The sequence below is a fragment of the Paramormyrops kingsleyae genome, chromosome 7, assembly GCF_048594095.1.
Source record: "Paramormyrops kingsleyae isolate MSU_618 chromosome 7, PKINGS_0.4, whole genome shotgun sequence".
Taxonomy (NCBI): domain Eukaryota; kingdom Metazoa; phylum Chordata; class Actinopteri; order Osteoglossiformes; family Mormyridae; genus Paramormyrops; species Paramormyrops kingsleyae.
Window position 1 is genome coordinate 16420436 of NC_132803.1, and position 21441 is coordinate 16441876.

General features: G+C 38.8%; 1 protein-coding gene across 3 annotated transcripts in view; it reads right to left on the minus strand.

Annotated features, from left to right (window-relative positions):
* Positions 1 to 1754: 1754 nt before the first annotated feature.
* loxhd1a (lipoxygenase homology PLAT domains 1a) overlaps positions 1755 to 21441 on the minus strand; it is a 41964-nt gene continuing 22277 nt past the window's right edge. The window contains exons 23-41 of one of the 3 annotated variants that reach the window (XM_023822953.2): positions 21254 to 21358; positions 20749 to 20877; positions 19605 to 19769; positions 18427 to 18608; positions 17869 to 17985; positions 15312 to 15474; positions 14579 to 14733; positions 13456 to 13665; positions 13205 to 13337; positions 12629 to 12837; positions 11562 to 11747; positions 11103 to 11230; positions 10717 to 10834; positions 8668 to 8845; positions 5615 to 5800; positions 4857 to 5027; positions 4153 to 4291; positions 3912 to 4067; positions 1755 to 3566 (exon numbers count right to left, since the gene is read on the minus strand). In XM_023822953.2, the coding sequence (XP_023678721.2) occupies positions 3086 to 3566; positions 3912 to 4067; positions 4153 to 4291; positions 4857 to 5027; positions 5615 to 5800; positions 8668 to 8845; positions 10717 to 10834; positions 11103 to 11230; positions 11562 to 11747; positions 12629 to 12837; positions 13205 to 13337; positions 13456 to 13665; positions 14579 to 14733; positions 15312 to 15474; positions 17869 to 17985; positions 18427 to 18608; positions 19605 to 19769; positions 20749 to 20877; positions 21254 to 21358 (3311 nt within the window). In that variant the 3' untranslated portion in view covers positions 1755 to 3085. The remainder of the gene's footprint in view (positions 3567 to 3911; positions 4068 to 4152; positions 4292 to 4856; positions 5028 to 5614; positions 5801 to 8667; positions 8846 to 10716; positions 10835 to 11102; positions 11231 to 11561; positions 11748 to 12628; positions 12838 to 13204; positions 13338 to 13455; positions 13666 to 14578; positions 14734 to 15311; positions 15475 to 17868; positions 17986 to 18426; positions 18609 to 19604; positions 19770 to 20748; positions 20878 to 21253; positions 21359 to 21441) is intronic. The other 2 variants (XM_072714411.1, XM_072714412.1) reach the window with 2 other exon arrangements.

Below are 21441 nucleotides of genomic sequence, written 5' to 3' on the forward strand. Positions count from 1 at the left end.
CACCTGCACACAAAATGTTTCCTAACAACTTTATTATTAATACCTCATATGGTGATGGGTGTGTGTGTGTGAGTGAGTGCGCTGTAATGACATTATGTTAAGGACGTCACAAACTTGTGTCCTCTGCTTCCTGTGCTTCCTGGGATGTTCTCCAAGGCCACTGTGACCCCATACCTCAAAGTGGCTACGGAAGACGGACGGGTGGATGGATGGTGATGGAAATGAGATTCACACCCAAGCTCACCTCAAAATCAGTACTGCTTTGAAATACACAGAGAATGTCACCAGTGAAAGGCTCCCGCCTGGCAATCCTCCCATTTTGCCTAACAAGATGTATCTGCCAGCTTGTATGTATCTGTTTTTGGAATTATAATATTATTCACAGCACTGTTTCGAATTGCTGGAAGCGACACAGGCAGAATCGGCATATCCACTGGAAAAGCACCAACGCTTTTCCATGGGGAATTTGGTATCGTTCTCCCACAGATGTGTCACTTCACTCTCACAAATCTCTCACGCTTGCTGCGGGGGATTATTTTTAGATGCCGCACATTGGAAACCGTGTGTTGCACCAGCCCAAAAAGCCGCAGTTTAGAACGAAGTCTTAGTGAGGACCTGACAGGGATGTTTCAGCGGGGAGTATCTATGCGGCAGTGTGAAGCCACACGCCTGGGGGCTGTAACTCGCATACCCGCTGCATAATTTTTCATCAGTATATAGATGTATATCTTAGCATCAGTGTGTTGAGTCAACAGCATCACTCTAAAAATGCTTTTTGGAGATTTCAAGGGACATACGAAAAATGTGATGCAAAATTATTTTGGGGGGGGAGAGGGGTGCTGCCACTAAGGCAACCATTATATTTGGCTCTGAGGTTTGTAGGCCTTCATTCATCTCTTAAATGGTAACATATAAATGGTGGCTCATGTTGTTGCTATACAAATACAGTGGTACCTCAGAACTCGAATTTAATCCGTTAAGAACTCCGGATCAAATCCTAAAAAGTTTGAGTTGTGATCGAATTTTCCCCATAAGAAATAATGGAAAACCAACTAATTGGTTCCCAGCCCCAAAAAATGACACCTAAATATGTTTTTTTTAGCATTTAAACACAAAATGAACCGGATAAAACAAGAAGAACATATACTGTACTAAACACATCTAAGCACATTAATTAAATGTATTAATGGTTTATTATTAGTATTAAAATAATGAATAAGAAATCTTTATTTTAAAATGTATTTTATTATATAATAATAATAATTACTGTTACTGTCTATCATTGTCTAAATGTATTTTTACTGTCTAAATACATGTATTCAGCTAGTGTAAACATGCACGATGCTAACACAGCTAATGCGAGGCTGAGACTGAAGCTTTACCCTTTGTTTCCCAGAGAGACGTGCCCCCGCGCATACAAATTATCTTAGGTCGGCGTTCACGGTTGGACTTCTGAGATTCAGATCGAGCTCTAGGTGATTTTTTTTCGAACTGCTTGGTTCGACTTTTAAGAAAATCGAGTTCTAATGAGTTCGAGAACTGAGGTACCACTGTACTCTATGATTTTATGAAAATACAATTGCATTAAATGTGACTTAGTATCACCATGTCATGATTTATTCCTTCAGTTATTTATTAGTTATAGCAAATATTTATATAAGTAACATAATGAATAGACAGTTAAGAAGATGCTGGTTTAAGTTTCCCAGTACCTACTACCCAGGTTCTGAGCCAGAAATCCATCCATTCATCCATTCATTCATCCATCCATCCATCCATCCAATTTCTTGTTGTGCTCAGGGTTGTCGGTCCTCCTGATTTTTTTCAGTGACATAACACTGCATAACTACAACATATATTTACGTTCTATTATTTACTTCCTTTGTTCAAAATATGCACGATACATTTAAACATACATATAATAATAATAATAATAATAATAATAATAATAATAATAACAACAATATATATCCTGGTCTGGATTGCAAGGGGCTACTCATAAAACATACAGATACATATAACAGTTTGTAAAAATGTTTCCTTTTTTTACATTTTTTATTTTTGTGTTTTCATCATCCACACTCATCAATGTCACGGAATCCCTGCAAAACATCAAACATATATGTAATACGCACGCATTATGTCTGAGATATGCTGCCTGCATTTTAACAATAGTATCTCTCATATATAACTCATGTTGTAATATTAATATCTTATATATACTATATATAAAATCAGCATCGACTTTACTTGTAACCTATGACATTTTTGAAAATCAAGAGTTACTGTGGATAAAAGGGAATTTACATTTTACCATTAGTAACATTTTAATAACTTTCAATAATCTCCCTTTCATATTTTCTCAAAACTATGAAAATTATATTGAAATAATTATAGTAATATTATAAAAAGAGACATATAATAAGATTATTTCTTATCTGTGAAGCTTGGTTGCCAAATATTTAAATATAAATGAATATGCAAAACATAATTTGTTTACATGTTGCTGATGACTGGCTCTAGTTTAAGACGTATTTTAAGGAAAAGGTATTGCATAGTAGAAGACGCCAGGATCATATGGATGTTAATAAAGGTGAAAAACAGGATATATCATTTGGTGAAATTAACAGAAAGTGAAGCCATGGCTTACTAATGTCACATCTGCCAAACTGACTTTTCTCTATCTATGGCTGTACGTTTAGGATTTGATCCTTTGGCAGATATGTTTTGTCTAATATCAAAGCTGTTGAACAGCACCAGTGGCTAATTGCTAATATTCATGGTTCCGTTCAGTGTTTTTCATTACATGCCATTCATTGTGTTCTGAATCCTTGCATCGGCAAGAAACTCCACCCTGTGTCTGATGTTCTTTTGGCAAACACAAAGAAAGGTCTCGACAGTTTTCTTTTTCTACCCAGAGGAAAATCAAGTTTCAAAGTTTTCCTGAGAAAACGGTTAAAATTGGTTTTTAAAAACACTCTGATGGTTAAAAAAAGTTGCCTATTTATTTTCAGAATTGCTCTTCTCGGCCTCAGTTCCTGGTGTTTGTTCAATGAATGGTCAACCACTATGAACACTGAATCATTCAATATTTGGGGAACAGCACCCTGTGGGTCAGTCCATCTGCCCGGTTTTTGTCAAGCCACTTCCCACACAGGAAGATGGTGGTGACCCCATTGGCTGTGTTGGTCACCTCCACACGATCTAGCAGCCAGCCCGGGTTGATGCCAGAGCTGTCGTGTTCCACCTTGACCCTCAACAGATCACCGACATCCAACATCTCAAGCAGGAAGCGGTCAGTGCGGCCACGCTCAAACAAGTTCCGGAACTTCTGGCGCAGCTGTCGCCGGCCGGAATCGCCGTTGGAGCCATAGACTGTGATGAAGACGTTGGCATCTGTCCCCGCACCTTTCTCGTCAGCTGTAATGATGATTATTTCGTACTTGACTGGCACCAAGCTCCGGGCTTTACTGGCAAAACTCTCGATGGCCTTGGAACACTCAAACGTCATGAAATCATCCCTCTTAGAAGAGAGTGGGATCTGTGCATTGCATCTGAATATATACCTGGAATGGCAAATAAAAATGTCAGTTAAAAACAATTTCATTTTACTTGCAGTCTAAGAAAAAGAAATTAACTCAGGAACCAAAACTACGTCATATATTCACCTAAATGTGTTTACATACCAAATTTGAATTCATATAAAACAATATTGTATGAAAAGGTCAATAAAATAATAAGCTGGACTATGGCTGTCTGTTTCATTTGTTTAGACCACAAGTATCCAAAACAACTTAGTTAGTACTATTCTGTTTATATATCTGGAATATTAATTAGGAACAATTACTTAACGGAGAAGTTCTGGCCCAGGCATTTGAATCATGATTTGTCCCTATAGAATATATACACACCTGTTTCCCAGCTCTTTCTCAGTGACGACCACCTCCTGCACATGCCAGAATGACTCTGTCTTCACCTTTTTTCCATCTTTTGTAGTGTGGGATAGGCAGATACCAGCAATATCACCCACATTTTTAGAGGAAAACTCAAATTTGTCAGTGTTTCCCCTAAAAATAATAAAAAAATATTATTCCTTAAATTTGTTACATATTACCAAACTAATGGACAAGCTCACCGGAACTGACATATTACCTCAAAAACCTCTTTTTCTTTGAGGAATTTTCCAGTAACAATTCTTTTGAACGTCCCTTTCTCCCTTCAAGTACAATCCACACATTTTCCTTGGTCTCTGCATCATCCTTATCTGCTGTTGTGACCAGAATCTCATATTCTTTAAAAATAATAAAACAATAAAACACATTTGTAGCAGTATTTTGTTAAAGGAATGCATTTTGCCCATTTACATTATTGATTACTATTTCAAAAATGTGGCTCAGTGGGCTAAGCCTCTCAGCATGTAATTGGAAGATTACTGGTTCAGGTCCCAGCTTCCCTGTATAAGTGTCTGTGTGTCTGTATAAGTGCCATGGAGAGTAAATGAGGTAGGTGAAAAGATAATTTCCCGTGGGGATTCATAAAATATCTCTATGCTAATCTATTGTGTATCTATTCCAGTGTGCCTACCACTCCTCAATAGTAGTAGTAATTTATAAACATTAATCATTTATGAATATTAATAAATTCTGAAATAGTTTAAAAAAATCTCAGAAAAATTATGAATTTATCAAGCAAATGTAATCTAATCAAAGAAATATGGCTGGTTAGATGTATGTATATAGTAGAACAGAATCACAAATTTATCGTTTTGATTTAGTTATCAACCTTGTCTCTTAGTTTTCTTTCTGATTTGGGAGGAACATATGGCTGGTATATAATGTTTTAATCAATAATCTTACTAGTCTTTTCATTAAAGTCTAAGATATCATTGTTGGCGCAAGGCAACTCTCGCAGTATTTGGCCGTCATCCTCGCTTTTGGCCAGCCAGCGATCACAAGGGAAGCGGAATGTCTGGTCCAAGATCTCGTCTTTCACATCTATATATTCAATGTGCCATCCTGGTGCCAGACCTGACATAACAACAGACGTAATAACAACAGACGTAATAACAACAGACGTTATAAAAACAGACATAATAACAACAGACGTAATAACATCGCCAATTATAGCTTACATGCATAACCTTCAGAAAAGTCTCTTAATACTCTAAGTGTTCAGGAAATAATGGCCCTCACTCCACTGTGCCTGTAATACTAAACACCCTGCTCCATATTCCGGTGACTCTGCTTGATCTTGTGAAACGTTTTAGTGCCAACGTGTTACGATGCCACATATAATTCACTCCGCTATAAACGCTTAAGGTGGGAGATGGCAGCTGTGCCCTTGAACAGCATAGATCTACTTTAATCTCACCAATTAAACTTCAGACATGCACAAAGGACAGAGAACATGGTGGAAGCAAAAATGTGACCACTGGAGAAGAAAATTGATCAATATCACTGAAATTGCATTCAAGATTTTGTCCTATTGGTGAAGCTTTCAAAGGCTGATGAGGGTGTTGTTACAGCATGGTGCTGCTGATTAAGAGACCCCAGCTGCACAAAGAAGAACTCCGTGATGTCTGCTTGCATTCTAGCTGCTTCCAGGGAGGGTTCACCTGAGTTGTCATGCCACACTCGCACTTTGGACAGATCCCCCAGACTGAGGACGTCCGCAAAGCGGAAGGTGTCCGTCTGCTTGCGCTCAAATTTGTTGGCCTTGTTGCATTCCTTCAGCGCCAGTTTCCCCGTGTCCCCATACTCCCCGAATATGATGAGGAACACATTGGCGTCTGTGCCCGCCGCTACAAGAAGGAACACAATAAACGAACAAGTCAGGCTTAATCAACAAAGCCTTACAAGACGACAGCAATGCAGCTTTCCATGCCGCTTTTATTGACCTGAAGAGGCCTCTCTGTGTTCTAGCTTCTCTCACAGTACTCACTGTGTCTTATTTAGGGTCCTGTGGCAGATTCTGTGTTTTATATTCTGTGTGAGGGTTAGTGGCATCATTATTAAAATGAATACAGTTATCATGCTATAATAATGTGCATAATGATTAAATATGCATAAAAGCCTTATATTTGGTATTGGGGGCAGTGTGAGGCTCACTGGGCTAAGCCTCTGCGCCTGTGAGCAGAAGGTCACCAGTTTGAGCCTGGCCTTGGCAGAATAGTCACACCTGGGGGTCTTAGAGCAAGGCCCCTAACCCCCAACTCCATGGGTGCCACTAGGGGTGACTGCCCTTCACTGCCAAGCTTGCTCTCAACTGCATGTATGTCATGGAGTCCAAGATGGAGTAGGCAAAAAGAGAATTTCTCCACAGGGATCAATAAAGTGTCATTATTAGCATTATATCAAAAGTTACCATATACTAAAAAGTGGAAAAACATACTGATCCAGACTAAAAACTCAATAATAAAAATTTAACTCATTTATACATTATTTTACTTTTTTTCCAGGATCCACCACAGATCAGAGTACAAATCATGATACACAAATTAATTCAAGTACAACATTTGCATCCAACTAGCTACTGATCATTTTTTAATATGCAAATATTGAACCGACAAAGACAACTGTCGATCTGGAACACGTTCAGAAAAAAATATAAGAGGCAGGGAAAGCTTTGTAGATTCTGTCCTAGTTTCTCTGCAAGCTGCAGAATGTGTGTCCCTCAGAGACCTAACAAATGAGCGGCGGAACCATGGTTTGCAAAAAAATGTTGATTTTCTGACACCTGCAATAAATGTATCAGTCAGATGTAACTGGAAAGTCAATGTGAACCAAAATTATCTCCAGTAAACAACATCAACCAATCAGGGTTAAAAGGTGTGCTGGCATCATCCACTCCAGTTATTCACTAATACACACTAATGGGCTACTTATTATAAGAAACTAACTAGCTTTGACATTACTACTCAAACCAATACTGCAATTTCTGCAACTTAAATGTCAGATTTGAAGTACAATTTGAAGGCAATTATAAAATCATAAAATAATCAAATAATACTTAGTTTAAATATTTAAGACCCAACAGAAGCGCATTAGTTGAATCAACCACGCAGACGATGGATAAAACAGGGAAACCATTCAGTGTTTGTCCCTGCATGCCAAGGAGTGAAAATGGCTTCTCTAAATGACCTCTAGCATGTGTCCTGTACCCTGGGCTACCTGGGACACGCTCCAGGGACCCTGACCAGGACTGGTTGTAAGAGACATGGATGAATTTCAATTATTCTCATTTGCGCCATATTCTCCGTACAGTAAACGGGAGCTTGCCAAAAGAAACTCGTAAGCCAAAAACAATATAGAAAATAATTTGAATCACATAAAATCATACAATATTGAAATATTAGTAATGCATAGTAATTGTTAGTGTAATGCATACGATATCTTTAATATTAAAAGTATTGGTTTGGGTTCGCCGTACCTTTTTGACTCAGTTACCAGCCTCACTCATGTGTTAGCTGTCTTTGTGACCCTGGAGTCTTGTGTTTCTCTGAGTAACTTTTAAGCTCTACAGTGCTGTTAATTTAGCATGTTTAATAATAGGTTTAAAACATAGTGCTCCCAGTGTGTACAGTAGTAACTTTGTGCATACAGGGGCATAATTCAGATGGTTTGTATATTATATAAAGAGGTCTAGATAGGAAATGGCAAAATAATTTGACATGCAATGCGTACAATACAGTGCTGTTTGTTTAGAAACTGGTAATAAATAGATTTAGGTTCGTACAGACTAGCAGACTTGAGGCTTTTCACATTCACAGAGATCTTTGGAACAAAACTTTTGCGAATGTGAAGGGGTTACTGTATATTCTTATTTCTTCCTGCAATTTAATGTAACACACAGACATCAATCTTTTAATAACTCAACAAAAATGTGCACTTCTATCAATAAGGAAATGTAATGAATTTTCCCATTCAATCATTACATTTCGAAGCTGGTGCAGGTGAGGGGAAGGGTTGAATAGATGTGTCTTTTTTGAGGGAGAGTCGAAATCCTCCTGCAACATGCATTGTCTGATCCTTTTATTCCATGATCACTTGACAGTTGCCTCTTAGGAGGAATACTGTACCAGACAAATATCATAAGCATTATATTTATTAAACCTACCTCTGCTCCAGGAGCTTAAGCTGATGGGTCCTGTTCTCTGGCATAATGATCATGACAATGATCAGAAAAATCTCAGCGTTTTCTAATCTAATTATCTAACATTCGAACATCATACATGTGTATATAAATATATGCACACAGTTCTTACAGGTGCAACTGCTTTACATATTAGTAACCACATTCTTGTTGAGATCAGTGGGTGTTCTTTCATAGCCAAGGGAGCTGGCTGAATTTTGATGGTAGAAAAGTGAAAAAAGGCTTTTGAAGTGAGCATCAATAGCTTAGTATTTGTTATACATGCACAAGCAGCCTCACCCTTGAAATAAAAATGTATTTTGCCTGTGAGTCAAACTTCCAGTTGAAAATCACTTGAAGAAGTCTGTAGGCAAAAACTATGCAAACATTGTGCATGAGCACACCAGACACACTTTGACTCTCGTTGTTGTTCAAGATATGTGGATGTTTTTCTGGCAGGTAAATTCTGTGAAATTGCAATTGAATGCAAAGAGGTAAACGGGTGAATCTGCGCTGTGAGCTCCGTGGTCGACTAACCTGAGACGTCGCTTGTCTTGACCTGAATGGTGTAAGTGGTCTTCTCCACCATCTGCTCCTCGTCGACGATGGCAGCCAGCTCACAGGTCATGGTTCTTTTAGGTCCCTTGGTCTTAGACAGCCACTCTTCATAGGTGAACACATACACTTCCTCAGTGGTTAGATTCCGCAAAATGATCTGGAGAACAACCAAAACCAAGAAACACTTATGGATTCTGAGCACCTCAGCTTAAAAATCAAGTGTGAAATAAGTTCTATTATTACTTCAAATACAGTTAAATGACTTTCATAAATCACATAAGATAAATCTTGCTGTGATACTATACCTAGACTTTGTTAAATCTCCTGTACTGTTTTTCAGTTCAGCCAAATATTGTTATAAACATAAATGGGTACAAACTAGGTTAAGGGTTAGAGTTAGGGTTGCCATAAGGGTTAGAGGTAGGATTAGGGTTTGGTTTTCCTTACAGGATAGAGCTAGGTTTAGGATTTCTTTAATAAATCTCTAAAAGCACCTTTTATCATTTAAATATAATTCAATAATCCTTCTTTCAATAGTTTGATGTTTATTAATAAGCATGCCAGAAACCTGTTTTGCTTATATTTGATTAAACAGAACTGAGTTAGGCAAGTTTTAAATCTTGTGCTTAATACTATTAATGTGCCAGTACAACAAGGACACACATAACTCCACAAATCTAAAATTTACTGAGAAATTATGAAATTCAGCATTCAGAAACAAATGGTTAATTACAGCAGTTCACGGCTTAATCTGAATTCCAGAGTCAGCCTCCCAGGACCATCTGCCTGGTTCCATCATAATAAGAAAAAAGAGGATTTTCTCTAGTGCCCTAATTGTCACTGCATAAAACTTTAATCTGTACTTAATGCTATAGTTCCTGCTAAATAATAAATACTGAAGGCTCAAAATAATCAAAAACAAATAACCAAATAAGCATTTGATTTCATTGTTTATGAATGAAAATCAGCAATAGCACATGCAGTCAGACATCCTTGGTTGCCTCGAGGTGCTGACCAGACTAAGGGTTAGGGTTACAGTTTGGGGAGCCCTAAGGGGTAGTGCCAGGGTTAGGTTTGCTATATAAAAAACACTCCAGCATTTTATCCTCAATACACTGCCAACTACAGTCTCATCTTTGATACTGTCGAACTGCAATTTATACACAGAAAGTGATGTCACATATGTAACCCTGATAATTCAGTGTTCCTGAGCAAACATCCATTAAATATCTGTCATGACAATCTTTAAAAGAGTATCGTGTGGGACAAATGCCAGAACGCTGCCGTCTGTAGCAAACTTCGCAAATGCCCTCATTTGACACCCTTTAATTTTTATGTACTGAAGCTTGACATGTGGACATGGTCTCAAGCCCCCATCAATCTAGGATTATGACCCATGCTGGGGTGGGATTTGCTCCTTCAGATCTGTGATCTACCCCCCCAACCAGATCAGGACTAATTGCAGAGCATATCTATACGAGCTGTTCCTTCTAATTGCGATGATTTGAACGTTTGTTATATCCCCAGCTTATGCTAGACAGACGGGGCATACAGCACAAAGAAATAGCGTAGTATAGGCTATAATCTACAGCAATACACATGTTCTCATAAGAAGGTGACGGCCAGTAAAATCAGTACCTGTACATGCTTTGATTTGCGAATATAACCTTAAAATCGTAGAAATATGAATGCCTAGCCTTCCAAATTAGACCTTTCAAATTAGACAAGTTTTCTATTCAAGACTGTTCTTCCAAACAGGGGCTGTAGGTGGGTATGAAACTGCTGCACTCTCCAGTTAAAGCTAGTATGAGTGAGGAATAACACTATTAACGTAAGCGCACCACTTCCATAAGTAGGAAAGTAATCCGTATTACATTTGCCTTGTACTATGTCTCCCTCCCTCCCCAGGCAAAGCAGTGTAGGGTCTGTCCAGGTAGCTCAGGAGTATCTCACATTGTTGCCACTGTGTCCTTTTTCCTTTAAAAATCCTGAAACATTTTATCACTGCTTGCTCATGCAAGTACCAACCGTATCAAGGAACCAGTCAGGTCGACTCCCGGACCCATCGATCCGCACCCTTATCTTTTTCAATGGAGCAATGTCATCAACCTCCAAGAGGAAGGTATCTTCTTGGCCTCTCTCAAACCTACAAAAATCAACAACGATTTCATGTTTGCACAATTCGCACCATGCTGTTTGACAAGCAGTGAGGCCCAGTGACTGAAACATAAACATTTAGGAAATATTTCCACATGGTTTCAAAACTAAATAAGCAATCTTAGACATTAGGTGCTAGCTGACTGTTAAAGAGTCTTGCAGCATAGCAAAAGCATAGATGCTATATTCTAAGCCAGAAATAAAAAACCTCAAACTACTTTGGTTCAATGGAACAAAGGGGTTGGTAGATTCCACACCTGTCCTCATTCTTTTGAAGGAGGATCTCTTCACTGCTCCCATTGGCACCAAACACCATCAGGAAATTTTTTGTGTCAGTACCTGCATTCTGAACATCACCGGTGACAACTGTTGCCTGATAGATGACCTGGATGGCAAAAGATAATTCAGAAACAAAAAAGAGGCAATCTGGCGCCAACTGAGTTTAATTTTAAATATTTTCTTGCGAAAAACTTGAAATTTCAGATTATCAAAGAATTGATTTCAAATGAGCTTTAATATGAACATAAACTAATGAGATTAATGAGCCCATTTAGAAGCTACTGTGGTTGAAAAGGCTAATGCATTACTGAATGCTCCCAAAAGCAGATGTCTAGGTATTTTGAAGATAATACTGCGTGTGGCGTAGCTGTATGGGTATCACTAATGGCTGACAGTATCTCTCCTCTCGCTCCTCCACAGAGCTCCAATCACTGCACCGTTTGTGTGATGTTGGCGGTGTCCGCATCCAGAATACTGAGCACGCGTGCTGTCAGCCCGTCCCCCCGATCCTTGGCCAGCCAGCATTTGCACTGGAAGATGTACTTCACCCCTCTGGTCGGCACGGCGACGGACAGCTCATCCACCAACCAGCAGCTCTCGGGAGTTGCCCCATCATGCCCCAGCTGCAGGAGCACAGGGGTAATTAGGACAGGAGTCGCAGGCGGGTGTTTAACTGCCTGTCAGAAGAGTGAGGTACCTGCCAGTCAGGCCATTCAGGTCTAGCAGTAATAGAACCTTGGGCTTGTGCACTGATGGCAAGGAAAAACCGACCACCAGCTGTGAATGTATAATTGGCTATTAATTTCGGGGTCAAACTTTTGATAGACAAGTCCTGTCAAAAGATATGACTGCTCTGATGACTGACAAAAAGGTATTGGAAGCTTGGATAATTAATTTTTTTGCATCTAAATGGGTTTTCTGCCATATATGTAGTGGAATGCTATCCTAATTCTTTAGTAAAACGGGTAATTTTATAGGTTAATACTTGGTATATAATATATGTGGGTGTGTGCCTTTGCTCCAATGATGCAATTTTTCTTCTAACAATGACAGGAAACACATAGAATAACAAGAAGAGATGCAGATATTTTGCCTGGGGCTATTTACAGCTGCTTTAGGGAACACTGTAATATAACTTTACACATTTCACCAGGGACAATGCGTTCTGCATGCGTTCTGTTTAGCCAGGCTCGAACATGCTCCGGTGTGATAAACCTAAACAGCTCTGCCTCAATCTACAGCCATTCCTAGTGACATTGTACTCTGAAAGTTGGGTAGAACTGAGTTTCTGTGGCATGATTTTGGGCTTAGATATGAGCTGTGAGTTTCCATTGGCCATTTCCTTGGTTGTTAACAAATTTGGGAAATGCCCTCAAGGTACAATCAAATGATCTTCATACAGAGGTCAGTTTCTGTAGACATTTTCACTCCAGGTGATAGTAATAATAGAAATGCACACAAACGTTTCCCAATATGTCTGCTTTGTATCAACATCAGACCTCACCTCCACCTTCTTGATCTCCCCAACATCAGCAGCATAAACTTCAAATTTTTCTAGGCTCCCAGCAGCAAAGCTCGCCTTATCTGCAGGCAGGTCCAACCAGAGGCGTTCTGTCTGTTTCTGGTTGGGTCCCATAACGATGACAAAAACGCGACTTGTGGTGCTGGCATCACGCTCCGTGCCAGTAGAGATAGTGAAGTGGTAAGGAATGACTGAAAAGGGAAATATCAACTGAAGGTGAATTTCAGCAATAGGCTAAACCAGATGTTATTAAAAGCAGTGGTCCACGCTTTTGCTCCCTCCCAGTTGCCGGTGGCGGACTGGTTTGAGAAACACTGGGCTAAAATATGCATAGTAATAAACTGAAACGTTTAGTGATATCAACAGAAAATCTAATTAAACTGGCAACCTTATGAAAACAGTTGAAAAGGTTGACTTTATGTGTTTACGTAAAATATTAAAAGTTCATAAAATACTTCTTGAAAAAATCACAAATGTACAGTACAGTGCAGAGTACAATGAGTGACAAATCGATATGATTTTGGATTAATGTATTTATGTCAGGATTCATTCTCCTACAATGCACTTCATCAGGGATATCATCTTCCTCCTTTTTCTTCTTATTCTTCTTGTTCATGTTGCTGTCCAGGCTTTTCACATTCATAGTGGAGCCCTTTACGCTCTTGGATGAATCTCTCACTCCCTTGAATCCCTGAGAACATAAGGTCAGTTAAGGATGCCTTCATCTCAGGCTCATGACAACATTCCCCAAATTATGCCTACAATAACACATGAAACTGGCCTGATAAAGTTTGTGGATTTCTTGTTACCTTGACATAGAAAAACCTCTCAATGTGCTTGTCTTCCTTCTTTTTGGAGAGCCAGCGCTCACATAGGAACAGAAAAACCTCCTCCGTGTCCACATCAAGCACCTCTACCTGGTCCAGGTACCAGTCTGGACTGATCATGCTGTTGTCATGACGAATTTTAATCTTATAAACCTGCCCTAGGTCCACCGCTTCAATTGTGAACTTGTCCACCTGGCATGCAAAACATCACAAGACACCAGTCATGTTTACTGTAGGAAACACATTAAAACACTCAATATCCATTATTCCACAAGTTGATGGGTAATGTGAGTCTAATTTGAAGTTAATATGACTAAATCCTTGATTCTTCAAAACTGACTGGGTGCAGGTGAAGAATGCATTTGGATATATTACTTGAAATAGTCAGCTAAGAAAGTAAAGCTAAAAAAAAATCTGAAAATGATCAAACAGCAGGGCTCTTCAGTGACACTATATTTTCTAGCCTTCAAATTTTGTCAGTGAAGGAGAGGCTTATAAAATGCATGTGTGCTCCGAAAAGCAATCTCCCTGGTCTCTGAGGGAGCTTCACAGCTGCTTGCTGCTATCTCTTTCTCAAGAGCCATGTGAGAAGGTTGACTGCTGTGAGAGTGAAATGAATGCTGTCGCAGTCCGATTTTGACGTGTGGGATAGCCAGTAAGTCACCACCACACCAGGAAACCTAATAATTTATCTGAAACTGCCGTACAGGCCACAATTTATTTATAAAGCCTGGCAGGCATATTAAAAAGTCTCTCACCTGAACCAATGTCATCTGATGTTGCTTCAAACTCTCAGGTTAAAGCGGAGTTTACTGGGTCATTGAATAAATGCACATAGCTATGCATTCATTTTAAGATTTTCAAAATGTGTTGTGTACATAGTAAGGAATCATTTTCTGGAAATAATACGTATACAACCGGAACTGTCCAGTAAATGACCAGCATTTAATTACATAAGAGAAAAATTCTGAAATTTCGGCCTTTTATGCCTACGACCAGTGTTTTATTATGACGCACGTCTGAATTTTTATGCACTCGTACGGACGTATTTTATAAACCTGGCTGCTTAGTCAAAAAATACAACTGCCAAATGCAGAGCCATTACCGATCCCCTCTCAAACTTGTTGCTGTTGGTCTCGGACTTGCTGAGTTTGCGCTCTCCTGTGTCGCCCAAGTCTCCATAGATAGTGAGGAAAACGTTGGCATCCGTCCCGGCCTCATACATGTCACCCGTCATCACAGAAACCTTATATGTGTGAGCTGGGGATAAGATACATAGAGGGACAGATGTACTGTGACAACTGAAAAATACTGAGTCACTAATATGTGAGAAGCTCTGGAATTGCTGTGGTCTTTCTTAAATTAGGAACATGCAAGATCAGAAATAAACTGGCTACTTTAATATTGAAGCCCTTACAAGCCCTTTACTGATGCACCATCAAAGGGAAACAATTTTCCATCATTTTTTCGTTACTATTCACCTATTACCCAGATGATGTCCTCACAAACAGCTCACAGGCCATTTTCCTTATGGATTTATAACCAGTAATGGCACTAAATCTAAGACTACAGCCACTACCACAGGAATAATAAAATGCTCTTATGTGGTAGATTGTCTGCATGTAATGAGCCTACTTTCAACAGTCCTGAAAACTTTTAATGGAAGTTTTAGGCTAACCTGCTTCAGAAACCATATATTAAACAATGTATAATAATATATTTTTCAACAGAGAAGGGAGAAATAGTAGAGTTTGGTATGCCTTCTCTTTCAGCTTTGCATTTTCAAATACAAGGTTTTGCATTTTGAACACTGTTCTAAGAGAGCTGCAGATACATACTCTCCAGAGCATCCTCCACCTCGATCTCAGAGTGCTTCAGGGTCCCATCCCTCAGGAGCTTCTCCTGAATGATGGTCGACGGCACTAACTCCCTCACCGTCTCCCCATCATCTTCTGACTTGGCCAGCCATCGCTCACATGGGAAGATAACAGTCTCTGAACCCTTTTGGTAGACAGGCAAAGAGCATGTTTTTACTTAGGAAGACTCTCTATGACTCGCTCTGCCAGAGGAGAAGAAAGTTTATTTAAGCAGGATGCCTGCCCGAAGGAAAAGAGAAACCAGCGTGAAATTTAGTTTTTTTTTTTAAGGCTTTTTCTCCTAGACAGAGCCAAGAGGCAGAGGAGAAGTGTTCGTCTAAGATTTGCAAAAGCTTCTTCTCCCAACTGCCTCTGCATTGACAGTTTATTTTGCATGCAATGGACAGTGCTCTTGAAATCGTGTTTATTTCTCCAATAGCAAATTTCAGAGAAAAAAATTCTGCAAAGGCAGGAATTACATGTTTTTTGTAAGCTGAAAAAAATAAAAAAATACAGCTCTGAGAGTAAGAATTTCATTTTATGAGATACCTGCGATACAAGCCAAAAGTTCCTTGTATTGCTACCTCCCATGTGAATGACAGCAATTGTACACATAGTAGGTAAAGGTCCTTATAATTCTTCATGAATACTTTCACGGAACTATATAACTGGATAAACACTATCTGATTAATTTGGAAAGCAAGTGTAGTTTTCTTAGAATTCTATCTTAGATTTAAAAAGTGCTTTACATTCACTGCACCTTCATAATGCGTTTATAATGCATTCATAAAACATTTAATGCATGTAAGTATACATCAACATCCTAACATACCACAAAAGCTTTGATATACATTAAGAATAAACAGAATTATTGGATTGCATAATGTTTGTTATTAATCTTAGGGTATGTTTGTCAGGATTGGTCCCTGTCTGGCCACTTCGTTATGTCTGATCCCTGTTTGGCCAGTATGTCATCCTGGAGATCCCGAATCCTTCACTCCCAGTGTTTTGTTGTTCCCCTGGCTGCTGCTTGGCGTATCTAACAGGTTAGGTGATCGGCTGTTCTCCAGACTCCCCTTTTGTTGTGGGTTCCACTAGATGTTAATTAACATTTATTTTGTGTTTTTTTTTTCTTGGTTTATCGTGTGTTTAGATATTTCAGGTACAGTTCCTTGTTTTTGCTTGTTCCCTGTTTGTAGTACGTTCAGTTTTCCTTGTTTTAGTTTCCCTTGGTGTTTAGCCCTCTCTGTATCTGTTGATTGACCCCACCTGCTCCTCATTGCCCCTAGTCTGTTTGTAACAGCCCACACCTGCCCCTTGTTAACCATGTGTATATATATATGTCTCTCCTTGTCCTGTTTCCTCCATTGGTCATTATGTGGTTGGCACTGTGTGTTAGTTTCTGTGTTATTGCTGTTGTGCTCCTTGCTTTGTCCCCACATGTCTTATTGCCTGTGTGTTCTTAGTTGTATTTTTAGTGTTTACTTTGTGGTTAGTTATAGTTTTGTTCTTATTCATAGCTACTTGTTTTGACCCCTTATGGTTTCCTTTTCGTTCCAGTTCTCCCTTTGTGTTCTGTTTTGTTTAATAAAAACCTTTTCGGTGACAGCCACTACATAGATTGTCTGTCTGTTCATCATGTCCTGCTGTAACATGTTAGGATGTTAAGGCATATGAATGTTCTATGAATGCATTATAAATGCATTGTGAAGGTGCACTGAATATCCTATGAATGTGAAATTAATGCATTATGGAGGTGCACTGAATATAAAATGCAATCAAAAAATGTCATCAAAAAGCACGATACACTCAACAAGATTGCTCAAAACATATGTATTTCACAACTGCTTAATAACCCCAAAATAAATTCTTCTTTCTGTAGTTTAAAACTGCTTCACAAAAGATTCACTTCTTATATTATTTGCTTACATATTATAACTGACAGCTTATGTGCCTTTATTTAATGAGCAATGTAAATTTGATCATCTTTGGCTGTTTATAAAGCAGGATGACAAAAATAAGACTAAAGAGTAACAAGTATCCTTGAAATAGGTATGATAAAATTAGAAAACTCTCATGTCCGAAAGACCACATTCTTTCTGTCTGACACAATAGAATCTAAAAACGGAAGCCAATTTTCTTTTCTTCACCTTCCCACATGGATTATTCACACCTGAGCCTAGTTGGCTTTACCAAGCCCACACTCAGGTGTGTTCGCTTGAAGCCATCTGATTTGACACTTTCTGCTACAGTATCATTTGGATTTAAACTCAACCTGCACGCTTCCTGCAAGGTAAATGACACAATTAACAGCCTCCTGGCAACAGGAACGGCATATTAATACAAAATATCCAACACTGCATTGCATGTACGCAGTAACATTTTATGTTCCAAAATATTTTAACAACTTCTGAAACGTTAGGTTTATAAAGGCAACCCCAAGACAACTAAAATATCACAGCTTTTTCCCTTTTTCATATTGAAATTAGCCTCCACAATTGTTTCTTCAGCATAAGCCAATGATGCAAGCATACTCTACCTTTCCCTTTCTAAGGAGCCTCCTGATTTCGACTCGATCCAAATGCCAGCCACTGTTAACTCCCCTGTTGTCATGACCGATTCGGATCTTTTCAATGACATCTCCAATGTCCTCCAGCTATAAAGGTAACACAGAAGCCTGATTTTTTATTTTATGCTTTTTATATTTCAATCGCAGTAATATATCTACACATTTCATAACACTTCTTTCTTCCATATTGGGATATTTCTTTAATTTACGTTTAAATATAAAGAGCACTTGAGGATTTCATTACAGAAAATGTTTGAATTTTTTAAATAGATGTCTGATTTCACTTTCAGAGGAAAAATTCCTGCACACACCTATACATGCTACATATAGGAACTACAATGACAAGCAACAAAACCACAATTGAACAACTATTGCCCCCCTTTGGTCAAATATGGGAACACAGCCCTACAAAGTTCTATCAAAATTCTGTTGCATGTATACCTGCACTATGGAATTACACATTTACTTTGCATTTGGACTAAATGTTAAATTTTAAATACATATGAATAAATTCAAGCAAGTTCTTACCTCGACAATGAACATATCTTCAGCATCTCTCTCAAAGTACATACGCCTCTCCCTTTTATTGACACAAAGAGACTTTTGTTGTGTGCAGACCCCATCTCGTCCATACAAAACAATGAACACATCGGCATCAGTCCCTGCTCCAAAGATGTCGCTTGTGAATGTTTTGATTTCATAAGGCACAACTAAAATTGAGAAGAAAATATTTTATTACAAGGGAGGAAAACTACATGTATTAACTTTTATTAACTGCTACCATATTCACAATATTACAACATAACTAAAACACATTCATCTCGGGTCCTGTTTACACTTGGTTTTAAAATGCATCTTAGGTGATAGGATCACGAGTAGACAGCTGGGGCACATCGGCCTTTACACCTGTGTCTGTCATGCATCTGCAAAGTGTCCAGCTGACTACTTGTGTTCAGATTTAGTTACTGCCTACATCACCACTGCTAGAAGGTCAAAGGGCACCTAAACAGTTCCTGTGACATGCTTGTCGGGGACGCAACAGAATGCATCAGCCTTTATACCACAAAAGATATGTAGTCAAATGTGTCCCAGACCACCTTGGCAAGTGGTTTGAGAGATCAGGTCACAATGTGTCTTGGTGGTCGTTTACACTAGCGCAGTCCACTTGTGATCCAATTGCCCAAGTATTTTAAGCATTTTAAAGCCAAGTGTAAACAGGGCCTAGGTTGTTTATGTAAGAGTTGCTTAACAGGCACTTTCATCTAAAGCTGCTTAATCTGCACTTATTTATACAACAGGACAGAGAACTATGTTTGCTCAGTTTACCCACTGATGCCAAAATTGCAAAACTGAAAAACGGGAGAAGACCACAGAGCGGTGCCGTGAAACCAATGAAACCGGCAACAAACAAGAGAAATGCCACGACATTCATGTAACACAATATGAGAAGCTGCAAGAAACACAAAAGCTAATAGCATGCAGATTACTGGCTAACATCTCTACGGACCACGTAATCGTAATGGTGAAATAGGTAAATAATTCGATTTTTGCAATCTTTCAATAAGGAATATTGAGACTAGTCATTTTTGTTATGGGCTCTCTATGATTACGAGAACTTGATATAATGAACAGAGATGTATTCCCAGTCCGCCTAGCTATTGGTTTGTTTTCCCCCATTAGGGTGAATATTGAGGTGAAGAGCTCACAGGGAGTGTACAGCTCAGTCTGCAGCACTGCAGGGACGAGGTCCCTAACGATGGCTCCATCATCCTCCCCTTCGTCAAGCCAGCGGCCGCAGGGGAAGCGCAGTTTCTGGCCCAACGACGGGGCATCGATTTCAACCCAGTCCAGAAACCAGCCGGATGAGCCTCCTGGAACAGAACAGGATCATGGTGCTGCCGGCATAATACTGCTACAGAAGCCTGATAAAACAACGGCTGGTTATCTAAGTTGACTGCCATATTGCTAGTATGCATATTGTTGCTGGAAGTTACACTGGTGGTATTGACTACTTCAAGGAATACCTCAGAATTTTTTTTCACAATAAAAGCCCAGAGAAACATGAGGTACATATTTTCACCAGTTTCATCTTTGGGGCAGTTGCTCTGTCATTAGCTTAGCTGCAAATCTGAGTTTAATGCAGAACACCCAGGCACCACTAGAGGTCATGTTTTCTGCAGTTTATTGCGGTTTATGCACCTGGATTGGCTGGGGTTAACATGTCAGACATTATTAAGAACCTATTTAATCCTTGATGTGTTACGTAGGCAATATTGATGATACCGTGATGCAAAGGCATACGTAATTACATACCCTAGGCTTACAAAGTCAGAGAGTGCTATAATTTGCATATAAGCATTCTGTTTTTTTAATTTGTACTTACTTATCCTATGTCGTTCATATTTTAACGAAAAAGTTTTCTGATAAACTGACCTTTACAGCAGCCTTGAATTACTGCAGAAGTCTACAAAAGATTTCCCTTGATTAAGCCTGTTGGCAAAAGGTAACAGACATGTATTTTAATTAGAACAATCAGTTTTTTTATATTTTAATAGATTTTATTATAGACACCTCAAACAGTAGATGTAAAATGCAACTAGGTTATCTATTAAAAAGGAATATTGTGGTGATCTTAAGATTAATGTCCATCACTATCTGAGTAAAATAGCCTATTTTATTGATTGCTGTTGGCGTAACTCAAAGTAGAACATCTGGCTGAACTTGTTTTAAACCAGGATTAAAATACAGCCAAGATAATGACAGAGCAATCTCCCCAATATGATTACATTTGTAATATAATGACACAAGATGGATATCCAAGTGTGATTTTCTTAGTTTTGAATGTATTACCTGATTCATCATGTCCAATGCGAAGTTTTTTAAGTGTGCCAAGATCAACAGCTTCTACTGTAAACTCATCTATCATCCCACGCTCAAATTTATTTTTGTGTGTCTTAGAGGCTTTAAGATTTATTAATCCTGTGGAGAAAATTAATTATTAATGCAAAAATAAACCTACTTAACAATACTTTCAATAAAGACAATTGTGGAGAACACAAGAGAAAATGCATAAATAGAAATACAAATCTGGCAGTACTACGCAGAACTGATGGGTTGCGATGTTTTTTTCATTTTTTATATTTAAGTATGGCCTCCTATAAAGTCGCAAAATGATTTCTAGCAAATTCATTTGGAAATAAGGCATGAGAATGAATGAAAGAATGAGAAAATTTGCATCGTTTTCTGACTGGAGCACGCAACTTGAACTGATGAAAACAGCTATGATGGAAAGAAGAAGTATGGATTAGGGCTTTTCCCTGTATTTTAGCACAGTACTATATATGTAAAATGTTACCTGTGTCGTCCTTTGTACCACAGAGGATAGCAAAGGCATTGGCATCAGTACCAGCATACTTCTTGTCTCCTGTCTTGATCCTCAGGGTATAGGTGGTTGACATGGCTGTATGTTTAATGAATATGAAAATGAACATTATTGAAGCACCCAACTGGGGTGCAACATGGGTCAAAACAATGAAATGAACA